General features: G+C 32.7%; 2 protein-coding genes across 3 annotated transcripts; one reads left to right on the top strand and one right to left on the bottom strand.

Moving 5' to 3' along the window:
- Nucleotides 1-592: 592 nt before the first annotated feature.
- On the bottom strand, nucleotides 593-2,099 carry LOC114191144. Its single transcript, XM_028080327.1, has 3 exons — nucleotides 1,890-2,099; nucleotides 1,577-1,677; nucleotides 593-1,181 (listed from the first exon to the last, which is right to left on the bottom strand). Exons 1-3 carry the CDS (start codon nucleotides 2,097-2,099, stop codon nucleotides 593-595), a joined length of 900 nt encoding a protein of 299 aa, XP_027936128.1.
- A 1,183-nt stretch (nucleotides 2,100-3,282) lies between these two features.
- On the top strand, nucleotides 3,283-8,655 carry LOC114189950 (OTU domain-containing protein DDB_G0284757-like). 2 transcript variants are annotated; one of them, XM_028078679.1, is made up of 11 exons: nucleotides 3,283-3,406; nucleotides 5,266-5,675; nucleotides 5,773-5,930; nucleotides 6,013-6,086; nucleotides 6,349-6,403; nucleotides 6,543-6,617; nucleotides 6,736-6,809; nucleotides 6,916-6,964; nucleotides 7,549-7,633; nucleotides 8,051-8,107; nucleotides 8,279-8,655. In XM_028078679.1, the coding sequence occupies exons 2-11, from the start codon at nucleotides 5,348-5,350 to the stop codon at nucleotides 8,371-8,373; spliced, it is 1,050 nt and encodes a 349-aa protein (XP_027934480.1). In that variant the 5' UTR covers nucleotides 3,283-3,406; nucleotides 5,266-5,347; the 3' UTR covers nucleotides 8,374-8,655. The 2 variants fall into 2 exon arrangements, with proteins under 2 accessions (XP_027934480.1, XP_027934479.1); XM_028078678.1 differs by lacking the exon at nucleotides 3,283-3,406 and adding an exon at nucleotides 3,499-3,806.
- The last annotated feature ends 7,171 nt before the right edge of the window (nucleotides 8,656-15,826 follow it).

Below are 15,826 nucleotides of genomic sequence, written 5' to 3'. Positions count from 1 at the left end.
CATTAATCTGGACATAATGTACTACATCACACAGATTATAAGAAATGGTAGTTTATATCCATATCCACTGTCAAAGTTGATCACGGCCAAAACATGAGTTGTTCAAAATACATTAAAATGGACTGCCCCAGAAATTGTTGAAAATACATTAAAGTGGACTGCCCCAAAAAGACAATGTCTATTCCTATCAAATACCCAAAAAGACGACATAACTAGGAGTCTTAAATTAACAAAAGTATCCATAGCAACTATAAAGTAGATTGAATCTGTTTAATACAAATCATTAGGGCTTCCAAACACGTCCCCTTCTAGCCTGGAGTTTGTTCCTCATTGGTTGGACAAATTGGTTGCTTGATGCACGTTGAGATTGACCTTGAGATGGTTGGGACTGATTGGCTGCAGAACCAGTTTGCTTTGAATGGGCTGATGGTGCTGCTGGAGCAGTGTGTTGTGATGGTGCTGATTGAGCTGCTGGACCAGTGTGCTGTGATGGGGCTGATGCTGTTGGTGGGCCAGTTTGCTGTGATGGGCCTGATGCTCTTCCTGGGCCAAATTGCTATGTTGGGTGCGGTTGTTGTGATGGGCCACTTTGCTATGTTAGGTGTTGTTGTTGTGATGGGTCAATTTGTTGTGTTGGGTGCTGTTGTTGTGATAGTCCAGTTTCTTGTGCTGGGTGTTGTTGCTGTGATGGGCCTGATGCTGTTACTGGCACAGTTGATTGACTTGGTGGTGGCCCAAGTTTTTTAGGACAAGCAGTTCTGTTGTGACCAATTTCCCTGCACACAGCACACCTTTTGCGAATTCCTCCTTTTTGTAATGTGGTGTCATCCCTTTTCAGCTCCCAAGGTTCCAATCTTCTTTTCTTTTTAGGCCTTCCAGTCATAATTCTTTTGGTTGGTGGCAGGACATCAGGATATGCAGTAACCTCCCACACCTCTTGACCATTAATAGGGAAAATTACTGAATTATACGTCTCCTTAGAGGTTGACTTCCTGAACCAATGGGCTATGAAATCCTCTCCTTTCAGATTCAAAAATTTCATGGCAGAAAGTGCGTGGCAACAAGGAAGTCCACTTATGCTCCATTTCCTGCATGTGTACTCCATCTTGTCAATATTCATCACAAATTGTTCCCCTAGATTTAAAGCATGCCTCACTTCAAACAACTTCTCAGCTGACCATCTGTGTGTAATACAACAGAAATGTAAACACCAAATCACAATCTGATTGTGTTGCTGACATAAATATATATTAATGTCATACCTTGGTATCTAGTGTCTTGTTAAGCTTGATTCCTTCTTAAGCCTGTCAACAATTCTGGGACAAACTGAACCTTTAAAGGATTTCACCTTAGATCTGTTTGTGGCCTATCTCTTCATGATATAAACACGAATGTCCTCCAGCATACTTATGATTGGCTTAGTTCAGTCTTCACTATCACACTGTTGAATGCCTCAAGGTGTCACACTAGGCTCTTACAGTGAATCTAGACCGTGACTAAAACCTAGTATCACATAAACAAATAATTACTTTTTAATCATGCAATAAAAATACTATAAGTATTCAGTATGTCATACCTTGGAGGAATACCAATCAAGTGTTTAAAGGCGTCTTCATTGACCTCTTTGATGTCCCTCATTATCTTCTCCGAAGCCTGTGGATGTGTCACTGAAGCAGCCTTCCGCATCAGACGTTTTAAATTTTTTCCAGGGAATTGCTTTCTAAAATTAGCATACAGGTGCCTAACACAAAATCTCTGGTCTACTCCAGGGAGAAGTTATTGTATAGCTGGGAGAAGACCCTATATTTATATATGAAAAAAAGACTCTAAAATTAGCATACTACATGATGTTAAAATACAAATTAATTGAAATAATAAAAGTGAATAACCTTTTGTTGGTCTGATATAAAAGTGCATGATGCACAAATTGAATCTCCACCAAGATCATTAATCAAAAGCTCCAAGAACCACTTCCACGAATCCTTGTTTTCCACTTCTACAACAGCATATGCTAGAGGTAGAATCTGCTCATTCCCATCTCTTCCAATTGCAATTAATAACTCACCACCATACTTGCCTTTGAGAAAGCAGCCATCCATCCAACATCAGAAATTCAAAACCAAGTTAACGTTAAAAAATTTAACATTGTTACCGATTGCCCTGATTTAATACTCAATTACAAAAACGAGGACGAAATTGAGATCAATTAAAATACGAGGACCAATTTGAGATTTCTGAACCAAAACGAGGACCAACAGAGTATTTTAACCTAAAATTTATATTGTTTTCGTCTTCACCAATAGCTTGTCTCTTATCAGGTGTAAAAAATGAATATATTATTTTATTTTTCATCAATATACTTATTTTTTTTAATAATATTAAAAAATAATTTCTAATAATCTAATAAAAAATTGAGAGACATAATTATTAAAAGAAAATATATTATAATCAAGTCACAATTAAAAATTAGTTATGAAAAAACATATAATACATTTTTTTCTTCTATTTTCATAAAAACGAATATACAAATATTCGTGAGATAAAAATGTAAATAACTATTAAATTAATATTTCGTTATCAAGTGAGACAAGAGAGAGTTACATTTTTTTCTCTCCAAGCAAGGAAGTAAACAAATGACAAATGAGAGCAAAAAGAATGAATTTTGTATCTAGTTTCTTTTTTTCTTCAAAAACAAAAAGAAAACATGAGAGTGAAAGATGAGTATAATTATTTTAAAAACTATAGTCTCAATTTATATTTTTTAATTGCAATTTGACATTTTTGGATGAAACTAGAGATAAAAAAGTAATTAAACTTAAATAGTTTTATTCTTTATTATATTTAATTTTATGTTTTATTATTTATTAACATTAAATGTTATGCTTTAAAAAAAAGACACAATTTAATTTTCATTAATTTCTAGATATACTATTAATAATTTTTGGTATTTGTAAAGGCATGAAGTAATTTATATTCTTTTAAATCCGTAAAATCTTTTTCATTTTATGATTTAATATTTTATAATTTTTTTAAAAAAATTATTACATTTTTATAAAATCTTTTAATACTATATGATATTTTTATGAGTATTTTTTTTCTAATTGAATACATGTGACGTGAGGAAGAATAATTTTGTAATAAATTGTTCGGTGTCTTTTGGATTAAGGTTTTTTTTTTTTTTTTTATTGTTGACTGTACAAAGGCACTAAAGAAGTTACTCTTTACTCTATTTAATATTTTTTCAAAGTGAAGTTAAGTGCATACGAATTAAATTGTTTCAAAGAGAGAATACCGATTCAATCAGAGACGTTGGTTTGATACCTTCGTCATTGAGCAACCACTCCGAACCATCAGCTCAACTCTCTACCCTCTGCCTCAGATTCCCAACCTTAATCAACGGTCACTGGTACAAATTATTCCAACCATTCCCTCATTACCAAAATTTAATATTGATGGTTAAATCATGAAAAATGGCCAAATGGGTAGCAAATTTATGATTTAGATTTTGACAAAATTATGGGGTCAAAGAAATACGTTAAAAAATGCCGCCCAGTGCTTCAAAATACGAAAACAATGAAGCAGCAGTGGCAGAAGGTGTTCCACCTTTAAAGCCGTGGCAAACTGTATATAAACACGTGAATTGCACCTTTTTTCGTCCAATTTTGTTCTCACAATAAATTTTCAACGTTTCATCCTCATCTATTGCCTATTGCATAGTTCGTACCACCCTTGTTGTTGCTGGGTGTCTCTGCACTTTTGTTTTCAAGTTTGAGGATTGCCTGAATTAAGTTGGTGCTGAATCCGAGGTGGGGTGATTCTTACTTTGATGTCTTGTTTGGTTAATTGGTTGTGCTGTTTAATTTCTTTGTTTTTTTTTTTGGCGTCGGAGTAGTCGGTTCTGTTCCAAATTGGAAAGGTTTCCTTTCCAGTGTTTCTGGATTTCTTTAGGATTGGTGTAAGCTATAACCTCGAGGGTTGTGATTGGATTATTCTTTTGTTGTTGGGAATTGAAAAGGCGTATCCTTTGTTGGATGCTATGGATTTCAATTATGGTTTGACTCATCCTAAAGTTGTTGTTGGGGGGATAGAGTAGCCAGAAACATGTAATCAGAAGTTTTGTGCGGGTTATCATTTTTTATATTGCATATACTGGAAGAGTGAGTTGATTAGGATCTAGGTAACAGGACCAGTGTGGTTGTGATTTGCTTTTTAAATGTTCAAGCAAGTCTTAGAAGATCATAAAGCCTAACAATGGTTTGATCTCAAGAACAAAATGGGTTGGGCACAAAAGCTTCAGTGTTGATGTTCTTTTGTGCGATTGAGGCACAGTTCCAAACACAGACAAAATTAGATGCTTGCTTATTCCTGTTTTTGTGTTTTACTCTCTCTTACTTCTTAGAGGGAGTCTCGAGCAAATATAGGATTGCTGCTAGATATTTTTTGGAATACCATGAAGATTCCTTACATCCTTGAGGTATTAGATTAATCTCTGCTTAGGTGTTAGCTTTGACTTCACCAAGAGGTCATTCTAGAGGTTTTGAGTCTTGCACTGCTGGTAAAGTTTATTGCCTCTTGTCCCGGTGATCATAGGATCTAGTTGAGTATACAGCCTCTCTACTCAAGGGGACCAAGGCTGAATACATTTGATATTTTCAATTCCTTCCCAAATCTTAGAATGCCAGAGCCTTGTGTGCCAAATCATTCTTTTCTGTTTTTATCAGAGCCAAGAAGGTGGATTATTACTTAAGTAAGCTTGAGTTTTAATTACTCCTGTATTTGAAACTGAAAGGCAGTCTTTAAAGCAGGTAGTTGTGTTTGTGACTGCATTATATGCAGGAAGTTAGGAACATCTTGTACTTTGTTTTTTCATAAAATCTAACGATAATGATTTGTCCATGTAATCAATCCTACTTAGTGGAAGAGGATTGATTGTTGTTGTTGCTATTATGAAAACACTGAAGTATAAATCTTCTAATATCACATATCAACCATAGGGCACATAATAATGCATACGGTAAAATTTAGGATTGTTGTTAAATTTACTTTTGGTTTTATTAACTGTTATAAGTACTCCATTTGTTTTTTAGGATCTAATTCGCATATTTGCATCAATGACTCTAAATAGATCTTTAATGATTCAGTTTAATTGGCCAAGCAGTACCTGGTCTGTTTGTATTCAATGCTATGATTTGTTCTTGATTTAGCATATCATTGTCATAATTGCTGGTAAAAGTCAATCTGTTAATGTACAGCTTATTTTGGCAGTTGTATTGTTCCTGGTGTGGAATAATTTGAACGTTGTCCGGGAGAAGACTTTCAGATTCCTAGTCTAGTTTCATACTGAGAGATGGGGTTGTATGAGAATTCAGATGTTATGCAGTGGGGTTTTAATCTTTTTGGCTCTGACCCTGCTTATAGCCCTGGATACTATTGTGACATAATTCAACCTAATACTGGTGATGTCTATAATAATGGGCACTACTTCCATAGCCACTATACTACTCAACATAACCAAATAGAGAATGACGAGATCATTGCACGAGCTCTACAAGAACAATTTTCACGAGTAGATATTGATGATTGTTCAAGATATTCACAGACACATGAAGAGCAGTTCCATGCTTCTGAGCCAGCATATGATTGGCGTAACTCGTCGATGATGTATTGTTCAGGAGGTATCATTTAAGGGTCAAAGCATGAATGTGCTTATTTTGGCTTGCAAATATCATTTTGCATGGATTTGGTTAATTCAATATTCTTTTTCATATTCAGGTCATGATTATACCTACGATGGAATTGGGGACATAAAACCTTCTAGTTCATTATGTTGTAGGCCTTGTGAAGCAGAGGAAAGCTCATTAGAGCTAACTGACAATTATTCACTTGACGATGAAATAGGGAGGAAATTGAGTCAGATGGTTCCAATTCCTGTATGTTTAGCCTCTTCTGATTCTCTTTTGATCTGTAGATTGGACTGTGGTGCCTAAAGTTTTCTTTGCCCCTCTTTTGTAGCATGTCCCAAAAATTAATGGAGAAATTCCTTCAATTGATGAAGCAACTTCAGATCATCAAAGGCTTCTGGATAGGTATTAGTCATAAGCATTATTCCTCCTTGGTAAAAAACTAAAATGGTTGTTATGATGCATATTTTATTGTCTTCCAATTTAATAATTGCCGGTACAATGAAATTCTAGTAACACATGGGTTTCATTGAGTGCTTTCTTTTTCTTTACCCATTTGTAATTTTTAAGGTTTATGGTGATTGAAAGAATAATTTATTTCATCTACTTTTTTCTTCTATTGGGACTTATAGACATGCCAAATTAAGCTGCTTATATTTTCAAACAGATTGCAGTTATATGACTTTGTGGAGCATACGGTGCAAGGTGATGGTAATTGTCAGGTTTGTTGCTTTTAATATTTATTCCTTCCAATTCTTTTGTTTATCAGCATGTGCGTAGCAGCATTCATCAGTTTTTGATCATTAGTTTCATATTTGCAATATGGTATCAAATCACAATTTCATTTGTTTTCCTCTGCAGTTCCGTGCATTATCTGATCAGTTGTTTAACACACCTGATCACCACAACACTGTGAGACAAGAAGTTGTGAACCAGGTGTTTACTCTAGTCTAGTGGATTATGCTTTATTATAGTTTCCTAAATCTTAATATCTGGTTTGATATTTTTGCATAACATTTTTGGATTCTGATTGTTGAATGCTGTTTTTAACCAGCTACGGTCTCATCCAGAGATTTATGAGGGATATGTTCCCATGGAATATGGCGAATATTTGGAGAAAATGTCTAAGTAATAACTGCTCTTTCATCTCTTTCTACCAAACTATCTATGTTTATTGTTAACTTGTTTTGGGCTAACTATAGCTCCTTTTACTTTCTCTATCAAATGAAATTAGGAGTGGTGAATGGGGGGATCATGTAACTCTTCAAGCAGCCGCAGATTCGGTATAAGTTTTTCTACTTACTATTCTTCTGATGTTGAACTTTGTTTAAATATGTTCCATTCTCCTCCATTAGCTATTACATTTTTTTTGCCAAACTTATAGAGAAATAACGAATTAGTAGTGAGTGATTTTTACAACAAGCAAGTTTCAAATTTGTCTGTTTGCGCGGAGCTTAAGAACTATTTTGTTCCGGTGGTTACTAATTCTTCTAGAAATATTGTATATATTAGTTTGGCTGTTAACAACCTAACTGTTGTGCCTACTTAACAAAAATGGACCAATTATTGTCTTATTGGTGTTGGAATATGTTCAGTTTTGGCAATTAGGTAGTGTTTGGCATAACTTCTTTTATGTTTCTCTTTTCCTAGAAAGGAGAACAGAGACCAAAAAAAAAAAAAAAATTGAATTATTCCTGAATTTTTCTGCAAATCAGATGATGCCATCATTTTTAGCCTTAAAACATATTGATGCTTTAGCAATTCCTACTTTTCAGATAAAACAAGATGATGCCATTTTTAGTTTATATCAATAATAAATAATATCTGAAAATGTCTAAATTTTTTTTTCCTTTTTTTTTCTCTCCAGTATGGTGTTAGAATATTTGTGGTGACTTCATTCAAGGACACCTGTTGCATAGAGATTCTTCCTAATTTTGAGAATCCAAGAGGAGGTAAGATTTTCTTCCTTCTCTTCCAAAATTTCCTTTTCCTTTTTGGGTCTCATTTTCTCATTAAACTTGTTTATTTCCTTGATTAACTGTCCACATCACTTTGTTCTTGAAATCTTTATGAACCTTGGCCATAATTTGACATTCTTTTATAAACCTTTGGTGCCCTCACAAGATGCTAATAAACAAAACTGTATCATCAGTATCTATCTGTTATATAGAAACTTAATTATAGAAATTTATTGGATAAACTTGGATTTGTGCCTTTTTTTATCAATATTTTGTGTTATACTCCTAAATCAATGAATCTATAAACCATTGATGACTTTGGTATTTATTGGGTATTGAGCACTTTTCAACCATTTTTCAATGGTCCATCAATCATATATTATAAACTTACATTGTTTGTTTCTATTGCAGTGATTTTTCTTAGTTTTTGGGCAGAGGTGCATTACAACTCCATCAATCCTCAAGGAGGTAATTCTATAATTTTTTCATATTCAACTTGAATTATTTTTGAACAACCTCACCAATAGTTTCAATAATGTGGTTGGTATTTTTATATATTTGACAAATCCTGTGGCTACCAATTAGATTTGTTAGCATTTACATATTTATTTATTTGTTATCATTTACCTATTGATCCAGATTCTTTCAAGAAAAACAACCCTATTGACTCAAATATACCTTCAAGTGAATCAAAAAAGAAGAAAAGATGGTGGAACTTTGGGACCAAACATTAATAATGTGGCTGACATAGAACCGCATTATGTAACCAAAAATCTGGTGCCTCTGCATTTTGGACTATATATATCAAAATTCATCCAAGATTCAGCAAAACAGCCAATAAGGATGCCTTCAACTCAGCAGGGATACCAAACTTTTTGGGAGCTCAATTTATATTCCCATTTTTTTTTTGTATGAATAGTATGATTTTCCTTTGTCAACTATAAATCTGAATGTGCTTATAAAGGATTATAGTATATACCAATTTATGTGGTTAGTTTCATCTTGATTTACCAGCTTATGAAATTGCAGTGTTTAGAGTTTGGTGGGTTCAAATAAGGTAGTTTTGTTTGAACTGACTATGATCACAACAATTTGTTCACAATTTAAAAGTTTTTAATATATTTTAAAATTTTAAAATTTGTTATATTTGATATAGATCATTTTTCTTAAGGTTTGATTTTTAAGTTCCTATCATTTCCAACTTGTTAAGAAGTTGTCCTTATCAACAAGCTTACATTTTAGCTTTGGTTCATACTCTGAAGTAGAAATTGTAACATCCATAAATTTTATAATACAATCTATTAATATCACATTATTTAGAAATGTTTTATTTTATTAGAAATAATGATAGTAATATATATATATAGAATAATAATAATAATAATTAATAAGTAATACTATAACGATGATAATAAACATTTAAAATGAAAAAAAATATAAAGATAAAGAAATTAAGCTAATTTTTTTCTAAAAAATAAATAATAATAATAAAATAAATAATAAAGAAAATTTATATATATATATATATAAATATATATTTATATTAAAAGAGCCATGCGTCGTCGTGTGTATATATATATTATAATAGGTTTTAAGCTTTTAGATCTTTATTAAATGAACATACGTAGAGTGTTATAATATAAATATATTATATGTGAGTTGTATTTCTTTGGATGCAGAATGCAAGGAATATAGTAATAGCACTCATGCTCGGCTAATCACGTTGGCTGTTGGATAAACCTTAAGTACATAATGTCAGAACATTAAATGTTGGGAGCTTCGGATAAATGGAGATAACCCAAATCAGAATAAAATCTAAGAGCAATTGAATGCAAAATTATATCTATATATGTATGTATAGATTTAGATGGCTATAAATAATGGAGATTCAAAGCTGAAAAAAAAAAAAGACAGTAAGAGTGAAAGGAAGCAGAGAAGTGAAAGATATACAAAAAGAAAACAACGAAGGCGTTAAAAAAAGAGTGCTACAATCCGAGTGTATAAAAAGGAGAAACGTGCATTTATCTTTTTCAAAATTTGAGGTAAGGGAAGGAGACATCTATCATTTTATCTTTTTACTTTAATTATTTTTTTTATCTATTCATAATTATTTTTATCTCTATATTTACCTTAAGTGAGGTGTCCCTAACCTCATTCTAATTTATATTTAATTTCCATTCCTATTTATTTATTTATATTCATCTCTAGTTGTGCACTAATCCTATTTATTCAATTTATATTTACTCTCATTTACTTATTTATATTTATCTCTAGTTATGTATTGACCCTTTTTATTTATTTATATCTATTTTAATTATTCATTGATCCTATCTATTTATTTATTTATTTATATGGTTTAATATTGAAAAAAAAATTATGATAAATACAGATTTGATTATTGTAGTTGGAGGTATGACCTTGGGGATTTAAACGAGTTAGTATTACTCAAGATGAGATGTTCTTGAGTTATTTTGTTGGCCATGAGCTCATTTATCCTGACTAATCACTATAAAAAAATTAATCAATATCTTTATAAAGTATAATAAAATCCAGTTTTATAAAACTTGGGAGAATTTTCATTTCACTTTATTTTATTATGATACGCTGTAGTTCTTTTTTATGTGATATCTGTCTCACTTCCCTATTTTATGATTGTGTGTGAAAAACAAAATTTTATAACATTATCATAGATGGCTGCTCCAAACATGCCTAATCCCTTCTTCTCCGACATTGTTGCTGTTTTTCCGGGAAACGCATGGCAAACCAATGCAGTAAACAATTCTGTAACATTTCAGGGAACGGAAAACTCTACCATTACTTTTCTCTCTGCTCTGAATGCGCCTATTGTCATCGAAGGACAAATCGGAGTTACCTTTTATTTACCCCCAACAGTCCAAGTGAACCCTATCCATAACTTTTTCCCTCCACCTGTTTGAAAGCCAGTATATAAGGGGAAAACTGTAAATAAATAATACTTTTTCCCCTTGTAGTATAGGAAATATAAGATGTACTAAGCAGTGCAAATATAAGATGCATATAGTATTGTGTGTGTATATATATATATATATATATATATATATATATATATATATATATTTGAATATTTGATGTATAATTTTGCTTTTAAATTTTATTAGTATATTATAGGAAATAATAATAATAATTAAAAAAGAAATTGTCGTCACATTAGATGGTATCAGAGCGACGTTTCATGCGAGATCTGTGAAATGTGCTCATTATTTTTTTTTCTCTAACTCATATAATTCCAGATGGCAAACATTAGGAGGAACAATGAATTAATTGAAGCAATGCAAGCTATCCGAGACATGGCTGCTGCTCTAATGAGGAATCAAAGACCTGAAGGAAACCCTGAATCACAAGGTTTAGCTGAATTTAGGAGAAACAAACCCCCACAATTTTCTGGAGGATACGATCCAGAAAAAGCTGAGTTGTGGATTAAGGAGATAGAAAAAATATTTCGAGTTATGAACTGTGCTGACAACCAAAAGGTGAATTATGTTGTATTTATGTTAATAGGAGAAGCTGAATATTGGTGGGATGGTACTAGGAGATTACTTGAAGGAGGAAGAATAGTTATTACCTGGGATGTATTTAGAACAAAGTTTTTAGAAAAATATTTCCCTAATGATGTGAGGAGAGCAAAAGAAATAGAATTTATGCAGTTGAAGCAAGGAAGTATGATAGTAGGGGAATATGCTTCCAAGTTTGAAGAGTTAGGAAAATACTCTACTTTCTTTTATCACCCAGAGGAAAGGATGAAGTGTATAAAATTTGAAAATGGACTTAGAGATGAATTGAGAAAAGCAGTAGGAATACTAGAAATTACTGATTTTCCTACGCTTATTCACAAGTGTAGATTTTTGGAAGATTTTGAGAACAACCAAAATATCAAACCAAAGTATTTTGGACCCCAAACAAATAAAAATAAACGCAATGAGGGAAAACCTTACAATCGCCCACAATGGAGGACCCAATCCAACCAATCTTCATCAGGAAATTCTAGTAGACCTATATATGATCATATCAGATGCTTTAAATGCGGACAAGGTCATCATGCTAAAGATTGTCACCTTAAGGGACCAGTTTGTTTCAAGTGTGGGAAACCTGGTCACCTATTCTCTGAGTGTGGACAACAAAAGTCACATTTCAATCCAGGTGCAACCAATACAAGACCTACCACAACAGGAAGAGTATACACCATGACTGGAGCTGAAGCTGCTGAAAACCATGATCTAATTCAAGGTATGTGTTTTATTAAAGGAAAAACTTTAAATGTACTGTATGACTCAGGTGCAACTCACTCATTCATTTCCAATTATTGTGTTCAACATCTTAATATGTCGACCTCTTTTCTAAAAACTAGTTTGGTTGTTTCAACTCCCACAAGTGACTCAGTAATTACCAATAGAGTTTGTTTAGACTGTCCACTGTTCATTGAGAATAGAAAATTCCTTGTAAATTTAATATGTCTACCTTTATCTCAATTAGATGTAATCTTAGGTATGGACTGGTTATCTTCCAATCGAGTCCTTTTGAATTGTGCTAAGAAATCAGTGATATTTTCAAACTTTGAGAATCTTCTAAAATCACCTACCAATTCAAAAACTGAGCCTTTAAGGAATGAAATTCAAGGGTACTTCTTATTATCATCTATGGAAATAAAAGAGGAAGTTGAGTTGAAAAATATAGCATTCGAAATTTTCCTGAAGTCTTTCCCAATGATATTCCTGGTTTACCACCTTACAGAGAAATTGAATTTTCCATAGATCTGATGCCTGGAATTGGACCCCTCTGAATTAGCAGAATTGAAGAAACAGTTAGAAGAGTTACTTGAAAAACAGTTCATTCGTCCTAGTGTGTCACCTTGGGGAGCCCCGGTTTTGTTAGTTAAAAAGAAAGATGGAAGTTTTAGGTTGTGCGTAGATTACCGTCAATTAAATAAATTCACCATAAAGAATAAATACCCCCTTCCTAGGATAGATGACTTGATTGACCAATTGAGAGGAGCCTCTATATTTTCTAAGATAGATTTAAGGTCAGGATATCATCAAATTAGAGTAAAAGTAGAAGACATACAAAAAACCGCTTTCAGAACTAGGTATGGTCATTATGAATATCAAGTGATGCCTTTTGGTGTGACCAATGCCCCTGCAATATTTATGGATTATATGAATAGGATCTTCCATCCTTTTTTAGATCAATTTGTAGTTGTTTTTATAGATGACATTCTTATTTACTCTAAGACTCTTGAGGAACATGAGAAACACCTTTAGATTGTCTTGCAAATCTTGAAAGAAAAGAAATTGTATGCCAAATTGTCTAAGTGTGAATTCTGGTTAGAGGAAGTGAAATTCCTAGGACATGTGATTTCCAATAAGGGAGTGTTAGTGGATCCGACCAAAGTAGAAGCAGTTTTACAATGAGAACCACCAAAAACAGTGACTGAGATTCGCAGTTTTCTCGGTTTAGTAGGATATTATAGAAGATTCATTGAGGGATTTTCTAAAATAGCTATGCCTTTAACCCAACTCACCAAAAAGGGCCAAGCTTTTGTGTGGACAGAAAAATGTGAAAATAGTTTTCAAGAACTCAAGAAAAGATTAACCACTTCTCCTGTTTTAGCATTACCTGATCCTACTGGACACTTTGTTATATTTTGTGATGCTTCCAAAATGGGATTAGGTTGTGTTCTTATGCAAGATAGAAAGGTAGTGGCATATATTTCTAGGCAACTAAGAACACATGAGAAAAATTACCCAACCCATGATCTAGAACTAGCTGCCATTGTTTTTGCACTTAAGATATGGAGACATTATGTTTATGGTGGTAAGTTCGAAATTTTTAGTGATCATAAGAGTCTCAAATACTTGTTTGACCAAAAGGAATTAAATATGAGACAAAGGAGATGGATGGAATTTCTAAAAGACTATGATTTTGAATTACATTACCATCCAGGAAAGGCAAATGTAATGGTAGATGCTTTAAGCAGAAAATCTTTACATGTCTCTTCACTAATGATTCATGAAATGAATTTGTTAGAAAAATTTAGAGACATGAGTTTGTCGGTCACCCTAAGCCATGATAAAATGCAATTAAACTCCATTCACATCACTAACAATTTACAAAAGCAAATCCATGAGGCACAAGAAAGAGATGAGTTAATTAATAAGAAAAAGAAATTGATAGGTCAAAGGGGTGGGGAGAATTTTGGCATAGATAAAACCGGAATTTTGAGATTTAAGGACAGGATGTGTGTACCCAATAATGAGGAAATTAAGGAAATGATTCTAGAAGAAGCACATAAAAGCAAATTAAGCATACATCCGGGCACAACAAAAATGTATCAAGATCTCAAGAAAATGTTTTGGTGGCCCAAAATGAAAAAGGAAGTGGCACAATATGTAGCAAAATGTCTAGTTTGTCAAAAGCTAAAATAGAACACCAAAAGCCAACAGGAATGCTACAATCCTTAGATATACCTGAATGGAAATGGGATAGTATAGCAATGGATTTTGTAGTTAGCCTCCCACGAACCATTCAAAAATTTGATTCCATATGGATTATCGTTGATAGGTTAACAAAGTCTGCTCATTTCTTACCCATTAACATTAGGTATTCATTGGAAAAATTGACTGAATTGTACATAAAAGAAATTGTCAAGTTACATGGAGTTCCAACAAGTATTGTGTCTGATAGGGATCCCAGATTTACTTCTAAGTTTTGGGGAAGCTTACATCAGACCTTGGGGACTAAACTCCATCTTAGCTCAGCATATCATCCCCAAACTGATGGACAATCAGAAAGGACAATCCAATCTTTGGAAGATTTATTGAGAGCTTGTGTATTAGAAGATTCTGGTAGTTGGGATCGATGCCTGCCCTTGATTGAGTTCACCTATAACAATAGTTTCCATTCCAGTATAGGTATGGCACCCTATGAGGCATTATATGGAAGGAAATGTAGAACACCTTTGTGTTGGTTTGAGACCGGTGAGAATTCAGTATTAGGTCCTGAGATGATTCAACATACGACCGAGAAAATCAAAATGATTAGGGAAAAATTGAGAACAACTCAGAGTAGACAAAAAAGTTATGCTGACAAGAAAAGACGACCTCTTGAATTTCAAGAAGGTGATCATGTATTCTTGAAAGTAACACCAACCACTGGAATTGGTAGAGTGATGAAATCAAAAAAACTCACTCCTCGGTTCATTGGTCCTTACCAAATTCTTAAAAAAATAGGTCTTGTTGCTTATCAAATTTGTTTACCCCCGTTCCTTTCCAACCTTCATAATGTTTTTCATGTGTCTCAATTAAGAAAATATATTTTTGACCCGACTCATGTGATAAGACCTGATACAGTACAATTAAAGAATAACCTTACATTTGACGCAATACCTGTACAGATTATGGACAAGAAGGTCAAAGAATTGAGAGGCAGACAGATCCCTCTAGTGAAGGTCATGTGGAATGAAGCTAATGCAGATATTACATGGGAATTAGAAGAAAAAATACGAGGAATTTATCCTCATTTATTTTAGTAAATAAAAGCAAAATTTCGAGGACGAAATTTTTATAAGAAGGGAAGAATTGTAACATCCATAAATTTTATAATACAATCTATTAATATCACATTATTTAGAAATGTTTTATTTTATTAGAAATAATGATAGTAATATATATATATATATATATATATAGAATAATAATAATAATAATTAATAAGTAATACTATAACGATGATAATAAACATTTAAAATGAAAAACACTATAAAGGATAAAGAAATTAAGATAATTTTTTTTCTAAAAAATAAATAATAATAATAAAATAAATAATAAAGAAAAAAAAATATATATATATATATAAATATATATATTAAAAGAGCCATGCGTCGTCGTGTGTATATATATATATATATTATAATAGGTTTTAAGCTTCCAGATCTTTATTAAATGAGCGTACGTAGAGTGTTATAATATAAATATATTATATGTGAGTTGTATTTCTTTGGATGCAGAATGCAAGGAATATAGTAATAGCACTCATGCTAGGCTAATCACGTTGGCTGTTGGATAAACCTTAAGTACATAATGTCAGAACATTAAATGTTGGGAGCTTCGGATAAATGGAGATAACCCAAATCAGAATAAAATCTAAGAGCAATTG

This window comes from Vigna unguiculata, chromosome 7 (genome assembly GCF_004118075.2).
Source record: "Vigna unguiculata cultivar IT97K-499-35 chromosome 7, ASM411807v1, whole genome shotgun sequence".
NCBI classification, from domain to species: domain Eukaryota; kingdom Viridiplantae; phylum Streptophyta; class Magnoliopsida; order Fabales; family Fabaceae; genus Vigna; species Vigna unguiculata.
This window is presented reverse-complemented; position numbering and strand designations above follow the sequence as displayed.